Source organism: Mixophyes fleayi, chromosome 5 (genome assembly GCF_038048845.1).
Source record: "Mixophyes fleayi isolate aMixFle1 chromosome 5, aMixFle1.hap1, whole genome shotgun sequence".
NCBI lineage: Eukaryota > Metazoa > Chordata > Amphibia > Anura > Limnodynastidae > Mixophyes > Mixophyes fleayi.
This window is the reverse complement of record NC_134406.1, coordinates 23674890-23692754: the sequence shown is the minus strand read 5'-3', so window position 1 is coordinate 23692754 and position 17865 is coordinate 23674890. Positions and strand designations below refer to the sequence as shown.

The window sequence follows — 17865 nt, the reverse complement described above, 5'->3', positions numbered from 1 at the left end:
CACAGTGGCTGGTAGAATCGCTGTGTGGGGACACAGTGGCTGGTAGAATCGCTGTGTGGGGACACAGTGGCTAGTAGAATCGCTGTGTGGGGACACAGTGTCTGGTAGAATCGCTGTGTGGGAACACAGTGGCTGGTAGAATCGCTCTGTGGGGACACAGTGGCTGATAGAATTGCTGTGTGGGGACACAGTGTCTGGTAGAATCGCTGTGTGGGAACACAGTGGCTGGTAGAATCGCTGTGTGGGGACACAGTGTCTGGTAGAATCGCTGTGTGGGAACACAGTGGCTGGTAGAATCGCTGTGTGGGGACACAGTGGCTGGTAGAATCGCTGTGTGGGGACACAGTGACTGGTAGAATCGCTGTGTGGGGACACATTGTCTGGTAGAATCGCTGTGTGGGGATAGAGTGTCTGGAAGAATCACTGTGTGGGGACACAGTGACTGGTCGAATTGCTGTGTGGGGACACAGTGACTGGTCGAATTGCTGTGTGGGGACACAGTGGCTGGTAGAATCGCTGTGTTGTGACACAGTGTCTGGTAGAATCGCTGTGTGGGAATACAGTGTCTGGTAGAGTTGATGTGTGGGGACACAGTGTCTGGTAGAATCGCTGTTTGGGGACACAGTGGCTGGTAGAATCGCTCTGTGAGGACACAGTGGCTGGTAAAATTGCTGTGTGGGGACACATTGTCTGGTAGAATCACTGTGTGGGGACACAGTGTCTGGTAGAATTGCTGTGTGGGAATACAGTGTCTGGTAGAATTGCTGTGTGGGGACACACTGGCAGAATCGCTGTGTGGGGATACAGTGTCTGGTACAATCGCTGTGTGGGGACACACTGGCAGAATCGCTGTGTGGTTACACAGTGGCTAGTCGAATCACTGTGTGTGAACACATTGTGTGGTAGAATCGCTGTGTGGGAATACAGTGTCTGGTAGAGTTGATGTGTGGGGACAGAGTGTCTGGTAGAATCGCTGTGTGGGGACACAGTGACTGGTAGAATCGCTGTGTGGGGACACAGTGGCTGTTAGAATCACTGTGTGGGGACACAGTGGCTGTTAGAATCGCTGTGTGGGGACACAGTGGCTGTTAGAATCGCTGTGTGGGGAAACAGTGTCTGGTAGAATTGCTGTGTGGGGACACACTGGCAAAATCGCTGTGTGGTGACACAGTGTCTGGTAGAATCGCTGTGTGGGAACACAGTGGCTGGTAGAATCGCTGTGTGGGGACACAGTGTCTGGTAGAATCGCTGTGTGGGAACACAGTGGCTGGTAGAATCGCTGTGTGGGGACACAGTGGCTGGTAGAATCGCTGTGTGGGGACACAGTGGCTGGTAGAATCGCTGTGTGGGGACACAGTGGCTAGTAGAATCGCTGTGTGGGGACACAGTGTCTGGTAGAATCGCTGTGTGGGAACACAGTGGCTGGTAGAATCGCTCTGTGGGGACACAGTGGCTGATAGAATTGCTGTGTGGGGACACAGTGTCTGGTAGAATCGCTGTGTGGGAACACAGTGGCTGGTAGAATCGCTGTGTGGGGACACAGTGTCTGGTAGAATCGCTGTGTGGGAACACAGTGGCTGGTAGAATCGCTGTGTGGGGACACAGTGGCTGGTAGAGTTGCTGTGTGGGGACACAGTGTCTGGTAGAATCGCTGTGTGGGGACACAGTGGCTGATAGAATTGCTGTGTGGGGACACAGTGTCTGGTAGAATCGCTGTGTGGGAACACAGTGGCTGGTAGAATCGCTGTGTGGGGACACAGTGTCTGGAAGAATCGCTGTGTGGGAACACAGTGGCTGGTAGAATTGCTGTGTGGGGACACACTGGCAGAATCGCTGTGTGGTGACACAGTGGCTAGTCGAATCGCTGTGTGGGGAAACAGTGTCTGGTAGAATCACTGTGTGTGAACACATTGTGTGGTAGAATCGCTGTGTGGGAACACAGTGGCTGGTAGAATCGCTGTGTGGGGACACAGTGGCTGGTAGAATCGCTGTGTGGGGACACAGTGGCTGGTAGAATCGCTGTGTGGGGACACAGTGGCTAGTAGAATCGCTGTGTGGGGACACAGTGTCTGGTAGAATCGCTGTGTGGGAACACAGTGGCTGGTAGAATCGCTGTGTGGGGACACAGTGGCTGGTAGAATCGCTATGGGGGGACACAGTGTCTGGTAGAGTTGCTGTGTGGGGACACAGTGTCTGGTAGAATCGCTCTGTGGGGACACAGTTGCTGGTAGAATTGCTGTGTGGGGACACAGTGTCTGGTAGAATCACTGTGTGGGAACACAGTGGCTGGTAGAATCGCTGTGTTGGGACACAGTGGCTGGTGGAATCGCGTGTGTGGGGACACAGTGGCTGGTAGAATCGCTGTGTGGGGACACAGTGGCTGGTAGATTCACTGTGTGTGAACACATTGTGTGGTAGAATCGCTGTGTGGGAATACAGTGTCTGGTAGAATTGCTGTGTGGGGACACAGTGGCTGGTAGAATCGCTGTGTGGGGACACAGTGTCTGGTAGAATTGCTGTGTGGGGACACAGTGGCTGGTAGAATTGCTGTGTGGGGACACAGTGTCTGGTAGAATCGCTGTGTGGGAACACAGTGGCTGGTAGAATCGCTGTGTGGGGACACAGTGGCTGGTAGAATCGCTGTGTGGGAACACAGTGGCTGGTAGAATCGCTGTGTGGGGACACAGTGGCTGGTAGAATCGCTGTGTGGGGACACAGTGGCTGGTAGAATCGCTGTGTGGGGACACAGTGGCTAGTAGAATCGCTGTGTGGGGACACAGTGTCTGGTAGAATCGCTGTGTGGGAACACAGTGGCTGGTAGAATCGCTGTGTGGGGACACAGTGGCTGGTAGAGTTGCTGTGTGGGGACACAGTGTCTGGTAGAATCGCTCTGTGGGGACACAGTGTCTGGTAGAATCGCTGTGTGGGGACACAGTGTCTGGTAGAATCGCTGTGTGGGAACACAGTGGCTGGTAGAATCGCTGTGTGGGGACACAGTGTCTGGTAGAATCGCTGTGTGGGAACACAGTGGCTGGTAGAATCGCTGTGTGGGGACACAGTGGCTGGTAGAATCGCTGTGTGGGGACACAGTGGCTGGTAGAATCGCTGTGTGGGGACACAGTGGCTAGTAGAATCGCTGTGTGGGGACACAGTGTCTGGTAGAATCGCTGTGTGGGGACACAGTGTCTGGTAGAATCGCTGTGTGGGGACACAGTGGCTGGTAGAATCGCTGTGTGGGGACACAGTGTCTGGTAGAATCGCTGTGTGAGGACACAGTGTCTGGTAGAATCGCTGTGTGGGGACACAGTGGCTGGTAGAATCGCTGTGTGGGGACACAGTGGCTGGTAGAATCGCTGTGTGGGGACACAGTGGCTGGTAGATTCACTGTGTGTGAACACATTGTGTGGTAGAATCGCTGTGTGGGAATACAGTGTCTGGTAGAATTGCTGTGTGGGGACACAGTGGCTGGTAGAATCGCTGTGTGGGGACACAGTGTCTGGTAGAATTGCTGTGTGGGGACACAGTGTCTGGTAGAATTGCTGTGTGGGGACACAGTGGCTGGTAGAATTGCTGTGTGGGGACACAGTGTCTGGTAGAATCGCTGTGTGGGAACACAGTGGCTGGTAGAATCGCTGTGTGGGGACACAGTGGCTGGTAGAATCGCTGTGTGGGAACACAGTGGCTGGTAGAATCGCTGTGTGGGGACACAGTGGCTGGTAGAATCGCTGTGTGGGGACACAGTGGCTGGTAGAATCGCTGTGTGGGGACACAGTGGCTAGTAGAATCGCTGTGTGGGGACACAGTGTCTGGTAGAATCGCTGTGTGGGAACACAGTGGCTGGTAGAATCGCTGTGTGGGGACACAGTGGCTGGTAGAGTTGCTGTGTGGGGACACAGTGTCTGGTAGAATCGCTCTGTGGGGACACAGTGTCTGGTAGAATCGCTCTGTGGGGACACAGTGTCTGGTAGAATCGCTGTGTGGGAACACAGTGGCTGGTAGAATCGCTGTGTGGGGACACAGTGGCTGGTAGAATCGCTGTGTGGGGACACAGTGGCTGGTAGAATCGCTGTGTGGGGACACAGTGGCTAGTAGAATCGCTGTGTGGGGACACAGTGTCTGGTAGAATCGCTGTGTGGGGACACAGTGTCTGGTAGAATCGCTGTGTGGGGACACAGTGGCTGGTAGAATCGCTGTGTGGGGACACAGTGTCTGGTAGAATCGCTGTGTGGGGACACAGTGTCTGGTAGAATCGCTGTGTGGGGACACAGTGGCTGGTAGAATCGCTGTGTGGGGACACAGTGGCTGGTAGAATCGCTGTGTGGGGACACAGTGGCTGGTAGATTCACTGTGTGTGAACACATTGTGTGGTAGAATCGCTGTGTGGGAATACAGTGTCTGGTAGAATTGCTGTGTGGGGACACAGTGGCTGGTAGAATCGCTGTGTGGGGACACAGTGTCTGGTAGAATTGCTGTGTGGGGACACAGTGTCTGGTAGAATTGCTGTGTGGGGACACAGTGTCTGGTAGGTTTAGCTGTTTAGCAGGGGCTGAAAACCCATTTTTTGTAAATGAACGCAATGAAAGGTGTTGGTCAGGCCTTAGCCTGTACTTTCAATGGGAAGACCTTGCATCTTCCAAGAACATGATATACAGGAAAGAGGATCCTTAGACGCATTTCTACCAATCTAATACAATTATTAAACTGAACAGCAGTGACGCATGTAGTATCGCCCAACATTTCAGCACGTTGCCTCAGAACATGGCACATGACCGTGTCATGGTGCGGGCCTGGTCACATGACAGTGGGGGTATGGCCACTCCCCCAGAGGGCTGACTGGCACTGTAAAGCACTAGGCTGCCCCTTAGAACCCTCCCTTACCCTCCGCACACTGCAGCACCCACCAGTAGCAGGGACGCAGCACCTGCTCTCACTGTTCTGCTATGCAGAGCTTCTGTGAACGGAAGATATTTCCCAATGTTCCCACCCTTGGAACAAATATGTCCCCGGCTAAACAGCGGGACAGAGCCCTAAAATCAGGACTGTCCCAGTTGAGCGGTACAGTCAAGACAGTCCCAATCCTCCCTCCCTCTAATAATTAATTTAAGACATAAAAGATGTTTGACATTATTTATGTCAAACCTAAATGTTGAAATTAATGACTAGTGATCCCAAAATATTAGTAGACTTTATAGGGATGTTTTCACGGTTTCCATTGTGGTTTTGCCTAATGGAAGATTCATCTACAAAACTTGCAGATACCTTTCCAGGGGCAATTGCTAAAAGTGGAATTTGGATGAGGCACTTTGCGCCAAACTAAATGCGCTGCGACGGGTAATCATTTTTGTGATTCGTAACTGAGCACTAGCGTCTCGGACAACAATAATTATTAAATAAAAGCCAGTTTACTGTTTCGTTGATGACTGTCACTGGCTATAGTATGCTAATATTCTAGCAGTCACCCAAAGCTTTCTAGTTGCTGTCCACCCCTTCTCCAAGAAATCATATATGATTTCCCACACTGTGTCTGCGTAATTATTGCAGGGTCCTTAGCCATCAAACTCACAGTAGCTTATGCATAAGAGCTGTCAATGGGGCCGGCTAAGAATTAAGTAGTAAAATAAATTCATTCTTCTTTTTTTTTTTTTTTCCAGCGCTGAATCCAACCTTCTTCACTGTGATCTGTCTCCATTTATGACATCTCAATCCGATCTCAATGAACGATTAAGCACAGCTAGGATTTTGATAGTCTCAGAATTCTGTATTCTCTAGTAGTACTTTTCACTTAATATTGCGTTATTACCCAGTTGCCACTTAGTTTATCAGCCAGTGGTTAAATCCGGGGCTCTTTGGGTGAAGTAAATGCCTCCACATTATCACTCTGCAGCAGGCTGCCAGTAGAGAGGGGGACTTGTCCTAGTCATTAACAAGCACAATGTATGCAGAACACCAGAGGGGAATTAAAACCACAAAAAATACCTCAGGGTGGTATTTTTAATATGAGAATTTAATTTGTAATTTCACAGATTAAGAATTTTGGCAGCATTAATCCTTTTATCAGCTCACAGCAGGTAATTTACAGAAGCACAACCAAAAGGAGATATTCACTGGCAGAAACACGTCTTTGCATAACGTTAGACATTGGGAGCAGTGAAACCTTTTGAAGGGGGGGGAGAATAAAGATGAAAAAAATCATTATATTTTAAAGGAAGGTTTTCGTTAAATGCCTCCAGTGAAATTTTAAGTTAGAGAAATACGTTTTCTGTGTCTGGGAGATAATCATTATGAAGCACACATCCAGTTGCAGAAATAAAAAAAGTCCAGTTACATACACTGAGAGCTCAGTTTTTAATGTTGAATATATTTGTTGTAAACATTTCCAGAAAACAAAGATATACTAAGCTGGGGATGTGTAGTCACTGTTGTTTTTCAGTCACAACATCTTGGGTTTGTAAATTATATTGCCTCCATTGTCAATGTGCGGAAAGGCAGCCATTTTGTTTTCAGAATCACTACGCATGAGAATAGGTTATCTAACAGCCTATGAAACCGGGAACCAGTGACATCACTGAGGCATGAAATGGGGGCCGGCTATTTTGTAGATTCTAATAGGCTGCATTCTCATATCAGTTCACTGGGAACCAGCGCTGACACTGAGGGAAAAAGGGTTTCTTACACACAATAGAGGAAGTCATTTTATGGGGCTGATCTTCTTTTTTGTTGGTTCTTCGGTGGCGCCACGGAAAAACTAACAAAAAAGAAGATTATACCCACAGGAATCGGGACGCCTGGAACACCCGTAAAGGCAGAAACGACCTCCAATACACACCTACATAAGACAAGCGCAGACGTCCAAGATAAACCCCGTAAAAAGGGTCCCTATTACCTCCATTTTCTGAGGCTAACTGCTATTTATGAAAATGTGGCCTATTGATTTACTAGGAACCCTTAATTTCCCTGAGGCATTTTGTATGCTGAAATAATATTCATGAGAATACAGCCTGTCACCAGTGAAATCATTAAGCCATGAAATGAAGGCAACTTTTTTTTGTAAACTCTATTAACAATTCATGAAAATGCAGCCTATCAGTGTATTAGGAACCAGCCCCCTCCCTGAGGCATAGCGCTGTTATCTACATACATTGGAGGAAGTCACTTTGTGGGATTTACTGTTATTCATAAGGATGTCCATTCACTAGAAACCAATGCCCTCACTGATGCACAAAGACAAGGCAGCCATTTTGTGCGCTGAACCAATATTCAGGAGAATGCAGTATATAGTTTCACCAGGAACTGGTGTCATGGCCAAGGCAGAACATTTTAAATAAAAATAGCTCAGGCTTATCCGCTAAATCCTGGCCAGGCGGCAACCCTAGTTTGTAGCGCATTAAGTGGCTGCATTTTCAGCACACAAAAACATATTCCTGAATAAAAAGCCAGGACAATTTAGGTCACACTACCAATATTTCCAAACCACTCCAATTTCATGCAAGACTGCAACCTTTGTTCCAGTAAGCGTTTAAGTGTTGTAATTGATTCCTTCTGAACTGTTAGGGGTAAATTGATCAAGCTGCGGGTTTGATAAAGTGGAGATGTTGCCTAAAGCAACCAATCAGATTCTAGTTCTCATTTATTTAGAACATCCTACAAAATGACAGCTAGAATCTGATTGGTTGCTATAGGCAACATCTCCACTTTTCAAACCCGCAGCTTGATAAATTTACCACATAGTCTGCTTTTAAATAAACATCTGTTCACGCTGGTTCCACCGTGTGTAGGTGAAAGGTATTCATTAATCATTTTCACCAATTCTTCAAGTACATTTATGTATTTTCCCTCTTTCTACCCTGAAGAGGCAACTTTAACCTGATATCTTTTTCTTCCCTCACAGTGTCTTCCATTTTTACTGTACCGAATGTGAAGTTACAGCCAGAAGCAGGCGAGAGCCTGCGGGTGTTTGGGAAAAACAATAGTTTCAGCAAAAGTCTCTCAAACAGCAAGCACTGATGGCTGATCGCCGTGTGTTTGGAATCAGGTAGGTGCATAGTGGATTAATCATTAAATAAGTCAGTGAAGATAAACTAAAAGAAAATTGTGTGTATGATATGTGCAAATGTATTAAATATTTTGAAGGCATGTTGTTAACAGAGATATACTGTGTTGTCGTAGTGTTTGGGTAATTTATAGAACATTGTCATTGAGCCCTCATAGAGGCGACAAAATGAATGTGGTACAGTTGTGTTGTGTCACATTAATTGTGACATCACATAAGCACTACACAGCTGAAGCCGCCATCATCCACACATAGAATAGAATGAGAATTACTGTAAACAAAGGAACCTATATGGATTTTTCCCCTGGTTATATTAACTCCGTATTGACTGTCTGTTGTCCACTTCTGCTTTACCGTGTGATGGACCATACCAGTCATTTTGATTTATTAATGTATTCTCTTTTTATTCCTTTTGTCTTTATACATATGAATGGTTTTATTACCTAATTTATATATCTCTCTACTGTGCATCAGTTTTCAGAGGCGTCTCATAATTGTTAATGTATCCTCTGCTAATAGTCCGAATAGTTGTGCTCTAATCACCATCATCATCATCATTTATTTATATAGCGCCACTAATTCCGCAGCGCAGTACAGAGAACGCACTCACATCAGTCCCTGCCCCATTGGGGCTCACAGTCTAAATTCCCTAACACACACACACACACAGACAGAGACAGACAGACAGTCTAGGGTCAATTTGTTAGCAGCCAATTAACCTACCAGTATGTTTTTGGAGTGTGGGAGGAAATCGGAGCACCCGGAAGAAACCCACGCAAACACGGGGAGAACATACAAACTCTACATAGATAAGGCCATGGTCGGGAATTGAACTCATGACCCCAGTGCTGTAAGGCAGATGTGCTAACCACTACGCCATCTAATCCATAAGAAGAGCAAGATTAAATTATTTTTGTGCCTATATTTAACAATGCTAATACTGTAGTCAAAGAGATGTGAGCTACATTTTTTATGTTGCAATATGGATATCTTACTGCACTATTTGTATAGATTATACTGACCAATGTGTGACCAATTCAGTACCACAAATACAGGTGTAGAGCTATCACTCTAGTAGACACTAGGCTCTCGATCAGTGAAACCCCAGAGAGTACATTAGATTTAGTGCTACATAATTTTTCAGCCCCAGTATCCTCCAAGATCAAATATGAGAGTGGTTACTATTCTATAATCATGCCAAACGGGATAGAAACCCATGGTGGGTTCTAACAGGGTGGGTCTAGGGTGATTTCGGGGCATTGTTAATATGGATCGGGTGCCGTGCTTATTTTGTTATGATTTTGTTTGGATAAAGGTTTGGGAGGTATGGATCAGATATTAGACTGCTTCAGTATCGAGTTTTAATGCCCAGTATATAGCTCACACAGTACATAGAAATATCATTTCTATAAGTATTATAATTGTGCTGTGATATAAATCCAGAGACTGTATCACAACCAGCCTGAGACTGTGCACTCTGACCAAGCTGCATTCCAGAGTATTACTGCACCAGAAGCCAGGGACATATCATTCAATGCCAGTAGGAAGTGAGGTGGAGGCATTGTTGTGAGGACTACAACTTTTGGTTATGCTACTAACCACTGGAATGGTAGTATTACAATAGTATTATAGACCTGCATCAAGGAGTGTCACTACCCAAGGGTACTCTTGTCAGGGGTGATCACAAGACACTCTGTGTGGGTGTCCCTAATGGGATGGATCTACACTAATGTTTATTATGTACACAGTACATTTTACTCTGTTTTTGCAAATCTTTACAGTAAAGCTGTTAATTACGTATCTGCTTGTAAGATTATTTCTCTGTACATGTGTTATTGGCCCACTAGGTGAAGGTACTCAGGTTCCCTGCAGTGGGTGGAAGCACACCAAATTAGATTTAATCCCGCTCTCTCATTTAGCGGAGGCTCACAACGGGAGATGAGTAAAACTTTTCCGTGGAATATTTGCCTCCTTCTACATTTGGGTGATGTTCTTTCCATGTTGTCTTTGGCACCCCAATACTAAGCCTCACAGTTGTGGTCTTTTTCCTGATTTTCTTATTAATACAGTACCTCTACTCACCCTTCAGGCTGTGGATTCTTGCAGGGTCCACTAGGGGCTGACAGAGGAAACCTGTTCTTAACTCCCTAAACCTCTGGTAGAAACACACTTACAGGTAGAGGGGAGATGCCACTTGGCACACTTATAGAAAAGGTCTGGTAACCTATTGTCCTGACACCTCACAAATGGTGGGTGCTATATAATAAATAGTTTAATCTCTGCACAACAGTAATGATGAAGGTGCAGAGCAATGTAACCGTAAGATATGTGTAAGATAATGGTTACATAGAAACACAAGTAGAATAATGTTAGGGCAATATAGTGCACAGACAGTCACAATGAAATAATAGTAGTTAATGATGGAACATGAGCGGCAATATCATGCACAATGCAATAGAAGAATGATACATGCATTATTAGAACACTGCAGCAATATAAGGACAATAGAATGCAATGTGATTAAGACACTGCCGTTATCTCTCTATGCATGGTAGAGCATCCGACTAATGGAAAACAAGAGTTTGTCTTTATGTAGTAATAATAATGTCGCAACCCGAATAAGGTTGCGTACCAACACTCTTGAAGAGAAAGATGTTGAAAACAATGATAATGTATCTTGCTCTGTGTTTTCCTTTGGGATGGACCTAGATGCCCCCTGCTTCTCTGACAGCATGTACAGGACCCTTAGCAAGTGATCTCCTGGCTATGGTAGACTCCCCTCTGGGATTGGAACTTCCCTCTGATAGTCTTATAACTAGCTCTAAGAGTCTTGCAGCTCTGCTTGATAGGTTGGCAGCCTTTCTGACCAGACTTGCAGCTTTGTTTGTAAGTGTTGCAGATCTGTCTGTCAGTATGGAGGCCTGCTCTAGGAGACTGGTGACTGTTTATAAGTTGTAATGCCCTTCTCATCTCTTTCAGTCTGTATGAGTGGTATAGTGATTGTACTCTCCTGTTTAGCTCTTAGACTCTCATATACACTGACTGTATGTTCTGTCTTTCCAAGCAGTTCCAATAGTTAAAAGCTATGCAGGCTCTTTACTCCTATGACCAGCTTCTGCTGTTACTCCTATGACCAGCTTCTGCTGTTACTTCTATGACCAGCTTCTGCTGTTACTCCTATGACCAGCTTCTGCTGTTACTTCTATGACCAGCTTCTGCTGTTACTCCTATGACCAGCTTCTGCTGTTACTCCTATGACCAGCTTCCAAGGCTGTTTTACACTGCCCCCGCTCCCATTAACTCTCTAGTGAGCGCTTGGTCTGTTGGTTACAATGCAAATTCACTCATCTCTACTCAGGTCTTTTAGTTTCTACACACTCCATCCCACACCTTTGCATACTCTACACAAAGGATGGGTACCTTAAGGCTAAATTTATTTGGAGTTACTGCTGAGATTGGAGTTGACTTTTAAAGCATCATGTGACTTGTTCAACAAGAAGTTTTCTGTGGACCCTATCTGAGGGTGTTAAATCATGATATACTTTTGCACTGGATCTTGTTCTCAACGATCCATATGGCTAAATAACCTAAATTGAATATTTTCTCTGAACCATATGTGCCCACAAAGGTGAAAAGGAGTTTTAATAATGGATGCTAATGTTATGCCAATATTAAAGAAATGTCTTGATTCAGAGTCTGAGATAAAAACCAATCAGGATCACTGACAATCTTAGGACCTAGCAGAGTGCATATGAAAGTATCTGAAAAGGTTCACTCAACCTGAGATCTTTTTACTAAAGTAAACCAAAGGATGGATTAACAAATTGAATGAAGTCCCACTAGTGTTTCCACAAATACAGTTTAAAATGTGTGCGTGCTCATTGACAGGTTACCTAAATGCTAAGGACACTGAAATAACTTTCTGCTTAGCTTAACATTGGGAGATATAATCAACAATGTTTGAAAAGCCATTTGTGAGAAAAAAGATTGGACCAGTGACGTTCCCGTTCTTCTATGATTACAGTCTATAATGTCACATCTCATCCTGTGCTGATTAAACTTTGGCAACTGGTAGTCCCTTGCTTGCCAATAGGTAGAACTAATATGCCAAATGTCTTTATGTTAAAACAAAATAGAATTACATAACATGTGATCAACTCCCTGAGAATGGGAGCTGAAGGTGTCCCCAATATGCAGAGTTACCCTAGGAGTAGATAGTAGTTAGCACTCAGCAGATAAATGTGCAAGACTTGATGAAAGCTAAACAGGTTGGTCCATTGATTCTCCTGTACCAGGAGAATTTCAGTGTGAGAGGGACACAGTTGAAACCAACCTTGGTCTTCCTTACCATGTTGTTATGTATCATAATCACCCAAGCAGAAGACAGCTAGTGATATCTTTTTGGTATTGAAGACTTGTCCTTTGCAATTTACCTGATAATCCGGGTCACTTAGGAGTGGAAAAAAACTTATGTTCTGCTCCAAAACCTTCTGGCCTCATGAGGGAGGCAGTGATTGATGTACTATTGTGGACACTCCCTACTTAGTCTGCCCCTATATAACATCACAAAAGTCTCTGACACATGTACCATGTGTGCATGGGAGTTCTCTGCTTCGACAATGGCTCTGATGGTGTAGGAAATATCTTGGTAGTGATTGACCACTGTATTCATTACACCAAAGCCTACTCCACAAATGATCAAGGGGCTGTCACCTTGGGAGATGTTTTCATGCATTACTGGCTCCCTAATCCCATACATTCTGATCAAAGCAAAAGTTGCCTCATCAAAGAGTTATTTGACTTACTGAATAGAAGAAAGAGTTGTACCACTAAGTATCATCTGAAGGCAGACACTTTGCCGCAAGAATTACACTTCACTTTGCTAGTCATGTTAGGCATCTTATCCAATGAAGACAAACTTTGCTGAAGTAGACATGTTTAACCTATGGTGCAGGCTTACAACTGCACCTAGCATGAAAGAACTGGTTTCTCCAGCTCATGTTTGGAAGAGAAACATGACCACTAGTAGGCTTTGCACTTAGGAGCTTCTGTAGATTGAGTGGGCCATAGAAGTTACTATCAGTCTGTGGAACCTTAAGGAAAAGTTTAGAGTCTTACTGAAAGGAACTTAGCAAAGTTAATACTGGTAACAGACAATGGTCTGAAACCATAACACACTTCAGGTTTCTATTTTTTTTTGCAAATATTTTCTGTAAAGCTGTTATTCAATTACATATCTGCTTGTGTGATTACTTCTTTGTACATGTATTATCGTATTATCATCCCACTAGGGGAAGATAGTTAGGTTCCCTGCACTGTGTAGTTGCACACCAAATTATACTGAACACTGCCCTCCCATTGAGAGGAGACTCTGGACTCTTATTTGCCACAGAGATAGAGCCACCCTTTACACCATTTACACTGAATGTGGCTACCTAATGGCTACATTTAGTTCCTCTCATGTAATCCTCTTTCTTTTCTATTTACTATGCTCCTAAAACAAAATAATAAAAACTGTACTTTTAGAATAAAGCATGGATAATTCTAATTTGTACAATGGTTATGAACATCATTTTTTTTTTTTTTGTGATGACTTACTGATAGGCAAGACAAATTCTACCTCCCCGGGGCTAAATAGGACTGATAAAAATAATTTAAATATTTGCTTTTGGCAATTTCCATCGAAGGGGTGGAATTTAAATACACGAATGTGACTGAAATATTAACTAGTGCATTTGAATAAAATTGATTTTAATTACCGCACACAGAAGTGGGCTAAAAACGCTGCAAATTATAATTGCAAATTGCTGTACTTGCAGTACAGATGGATAACTTGTACCAAACACAGGACAACAAGAGATGCAAAGTACCATTTGTTTTACACAATCAGTGAAGGAAAAAATTACTTTTTAATTTTCTTTATTTTATTGCATATGCATTGTACTTACAATACAACTGCAAAAATATGCAAAAATATGAATTTTGACAAAATTGTATCTCGGTTTGTCATAGCATAACAGTGGTCCTCCAAGATGTCTTCATCTGATAAAATTATTATTATTTATTTAATTTGAGTGTGGGACTAACACAGATAACACTTAGGTGCCTTTTTACTGAGAAGCGGCTTAGATAACATCATCTCTGACCACTCCTCTACTCTGATAGTAAAGAGTACGGATTTCAACAATGATAAATGAACCCTTGCCCTACAGTGCTATTATGCTCTAGTCCTAAGTCCAATTACTGTAGAGGGGCACAGGATTGATATTTCTAAACGCCGTCCTGTGGTATGTTAAGAGGCTGGTATAATAACCTATGGCAGGCTGGGGCTAGGAATTAAATAAATTCCTTAGAGTGCTTCATCCTGACCCCACCTGGTGCTTCGCAGGGCCAGGGTAATATTAAGTACTCCATCTCATTTCATCATCATTGGTGTGGACATATATATATATATATATATATATATATATATATATATTTATCTCATCATCGCCATTTATTTATATAGCGCCACTGATTCCGCAGCGTTGTACAGAGACCTCACTCACATCAGTCCCTGCCCTTGCAGTTTAAATTCCCTAACATACACATACACACACACAGACAGACACAGACTAGGGTCAATTTGTTAGCAGCCAATTATCCTACCAGTATGTTTTTGGAGTGTGGGAGGAAACCAGAGCACCCGGAGAAAACCCACGCAAACACGGGGGGAACATACAAACTCCACACAGATAAGGCCATGGTTGGGAATTGAACTCATGACCCCAGTTCTGTAATGCCACTGTGCTGCCCTATATAATTATAAAAGGAAGAACATGTTTTTCTTATTGGCTGATAGTCATAAGAAACATATAAATATACTTAATTAAGCAACAGATATATACAATCTGGCCACATATGTGTTGGCAAATTTAACAGTGTCTCAGGCCAAATAGCTGAATCCTGGGGGGCCTACTTAGTGTAGTCAGACCACATTTTCCGACAGTATCTTTTGGCATCTTCTAAAGGTGACTCTGATGGTAAAATTTGCAGCCAACTTGGTGTAAAATGAACCAATTGGCAACATGTAATCACTGCATGTCTGGGAAACTTACGAGGCTAAGAAAGGTCTAAAGAGTTATGTCCAAACAGTTTAGTCCTAGTACTAAGACTGGTGAAGCACTTTGCCAGCCATATAAAATTTAAATTTGTATCTCTGAAGTCTCCCATGTCAAAAAATTAGATATTGCCATGTTTGAAGTGGTAATGTGTACCTAATGGGTTTGTGTTAGGTTTTTATTTGAAGGTTGGTTCCAGTTCAGAAGAGTTTAAGGAGCTTTAACGTTAAAGATATAAAAGAAGTAAAATAAATTGAAGAAAATAAACTAAAATAAAAAAGAATAACAACATTTAAACTTTGCCAATGGACCAGTGCTGACATCTCTCGGTTTGGGCTTACATCTCATATTCTGTGGTCCTGTACTTATTTTATAACTCTATATTACTATACGTACAAGATGAAGGGGCCCGCAATAAACTAGTTATGTCCTGGTAGTGGAGCGTCTCTCCTGTGCCTAGAGGAGTTAAGACAGTCAATTGGGGAAGTCCTGTAATAGCCAATTGGTGCTATCGAAGACTATGATTTCCCATTGCATCTCTCCATTCGTACACTGGCTGATCCGGCTGTCCAGCCTATGTGTGTAACCAAATCCAGAAAGATCTAACTTTTCAATGCTCATGCTGAATGACCACAATGGATAGAGCACTGATATCGCTGTCGGACAATAACTGCATATACAGATGTTGTCATCTTCTAACTGGATTTCCCATTTGTCCCAATTGAAATCTGATTGATCCTTTTCAGATGTTGAATGTGATCATTTTTTTTGGCCAATACATGCTCTGATCAATTAAATCTAAAACAGCCTAACTGACCATCAAAACCGCAGCATGTATTTTTTTTTCTTCTGAAAGTTTCTCAGGGTGTAAGTTTGATGAAAAGATCTACCTTCTGTGACACTTCCTATGCTGAATGCATAATACTAAACCTTTTGTTATTTCATTGTGCTTTTTTATTAATGCTGATGCCCTTGTTTGTTGTGTTTTTTTGCACTGTGCTGCATTATTAATACCAGGACAGCAGCCAAGTCCCACTAGACAGTCTTTATGCCTTTCTAAGAAGTCTCTTAACATAAAAGCATGTTCTAGTTGAAGTGACTGGGGTGATGTTTGAATTTACAGAGAACAATCCAAAAAAGGGCTGTAGAGATGGCAGAGATAACTGTAAATTATTAGTTTTCCTCATGCAAAATCCCATCATGTGACCTTCAATTGGCTTTTATATGGACAAGTCAGGTCTACTGCTGACAGACCATGAAATGTATGGACAAAGGCTGGACCCAATCTGCCATTGAAAAGCAAAACATTGTTTAAATTGTAAAAAATTTTTTTTACACCAATGACATAGTTCTGTTTGCATTCTATTTTTTTGAAGATTAGTGATACCTTTTATTACTTAAATGAGCAAGATTAGATGACAGCTTTCCAGGTTTCTATCCCATCACCTGTTGTACAGTCTAGGCAGACATTAAGTTGTCTAGGAAGTGGTGACATTACTGAGACTTGAGGCACAAAGGGGCAGATTAATGAAAGTGAAATGCCCCATTGCCAGCAGAAATGTCTGACTTTGCCAGAGCTAGTGCTTTATTCTCTTCATCCTATACATATAGGGGACCCTGCTGTCCTTATATATCAAATCATGACTAGCTTTGTGCATAGTGGAGCGTACCTGTCAAATGAGTTTATGATTCATATTCTGTTAATGTCAAATATGGACGGCATTAACAGAAAGAGGGGACTGAAGACAATTAATTATTGATTAAATAAATATTTTTATTGTCATACAGGAGCTTTGTAAAATGAATGGGGTTATTGCAGAGCAGGATCTTCAAAGCTATAAGTAGCCATTATCTCTCTGTATGGTTAAATTGCCCAGATAAAAAAAATGGTGTCTGGAATGGGATAGCGAAATGTTGCATCTACACCCAACACATTGTATCAAGCAGTGCCCAGTAAGTTATATCCAGCAGGGTGTGAAGAGAGGTAGCATAAGGAATACTACAACATGAACCAGTGACAACTGAGAGGGGACAGACACGGGGGGATAATTGCTCCAGTGGAGTGGAGTTTTTACCCAGAGCAACCAATCAGATTCTAGCAGTCATTTATCTGGTGCATTCTACTAAAAGCTAGAATTTAAATGTGAATTTACAAATAGAGTTCAGAATGGCAAAGATTGGCACCTTGGCACCTCTAAAAAACAGCATGTGTCGCCATGAAATTCCATTAATATGAAATCTCACAGCAGCTCCTCTCTCCTCTACCCCAGACTATGTCATGTCCCTAATAAAGAATAACTTACAAAGCTTATCTTCCCCTAACTCAGACTCCTGATCCACCCTAAGTAACAGTGGGGACAGATTCCTATAATTGTTTTACTTTCCTTGGTCTCCAGGAAGCGTGGGGTGGATTTTATGGCCTGAACATGTGTCCCGTTACATGGGTGTCCTCATTTTTTTTCATTTCAAAATGAAGTAGACATAAATGAAGGGCAACCTGATATACTTCAAAGGCATCATGTGTGGCCCTTCATCCTCCAAAACGGCCGAACATTACACTTAATTTCAAGAATAAAAAAACTGCCCCAAAACAACTTCACTCATCCCAAACTACATCAACATGTCCACCTGCTCAGGGGCCAATGCAGGATTTATAGAGGGGGGTTTCCACACCTTGCTGCCAGTGGGCGTGACAAGCATGCATGGGGGCGTGGC

The 17865-nt window shown here is 43.4% G+C and overlaps 1 protein-coding gene across 3 annotated transcripts in view; it reads left to right on the top strand.

The window, feature by feature from the left end:
• CDK14 (cyclin dependent kinase 14) overlaps nucleotides 1–17865 on the top strand; it is a 453985-nt gene that overhangs the window by 373830 nt on the left and 62290 nt on the right. For all 3 annotated transcript variants that reach the window (XM_075211845.1, XM_075211846.1, XM_075211847.1), the window contains one exon: nucleotides 7889–8032. In XM_075211845.1, the coding sequence (XP_075067946.1) occupies nucleotides 7889–8004 (116 nt within the window). In that variant the 3' untranslated portion in view covers nucleotides 8005–8032. The remainder of the gene's footprint in view (nucleotides 1–7888; nucleotides 8033–17865) is intronic.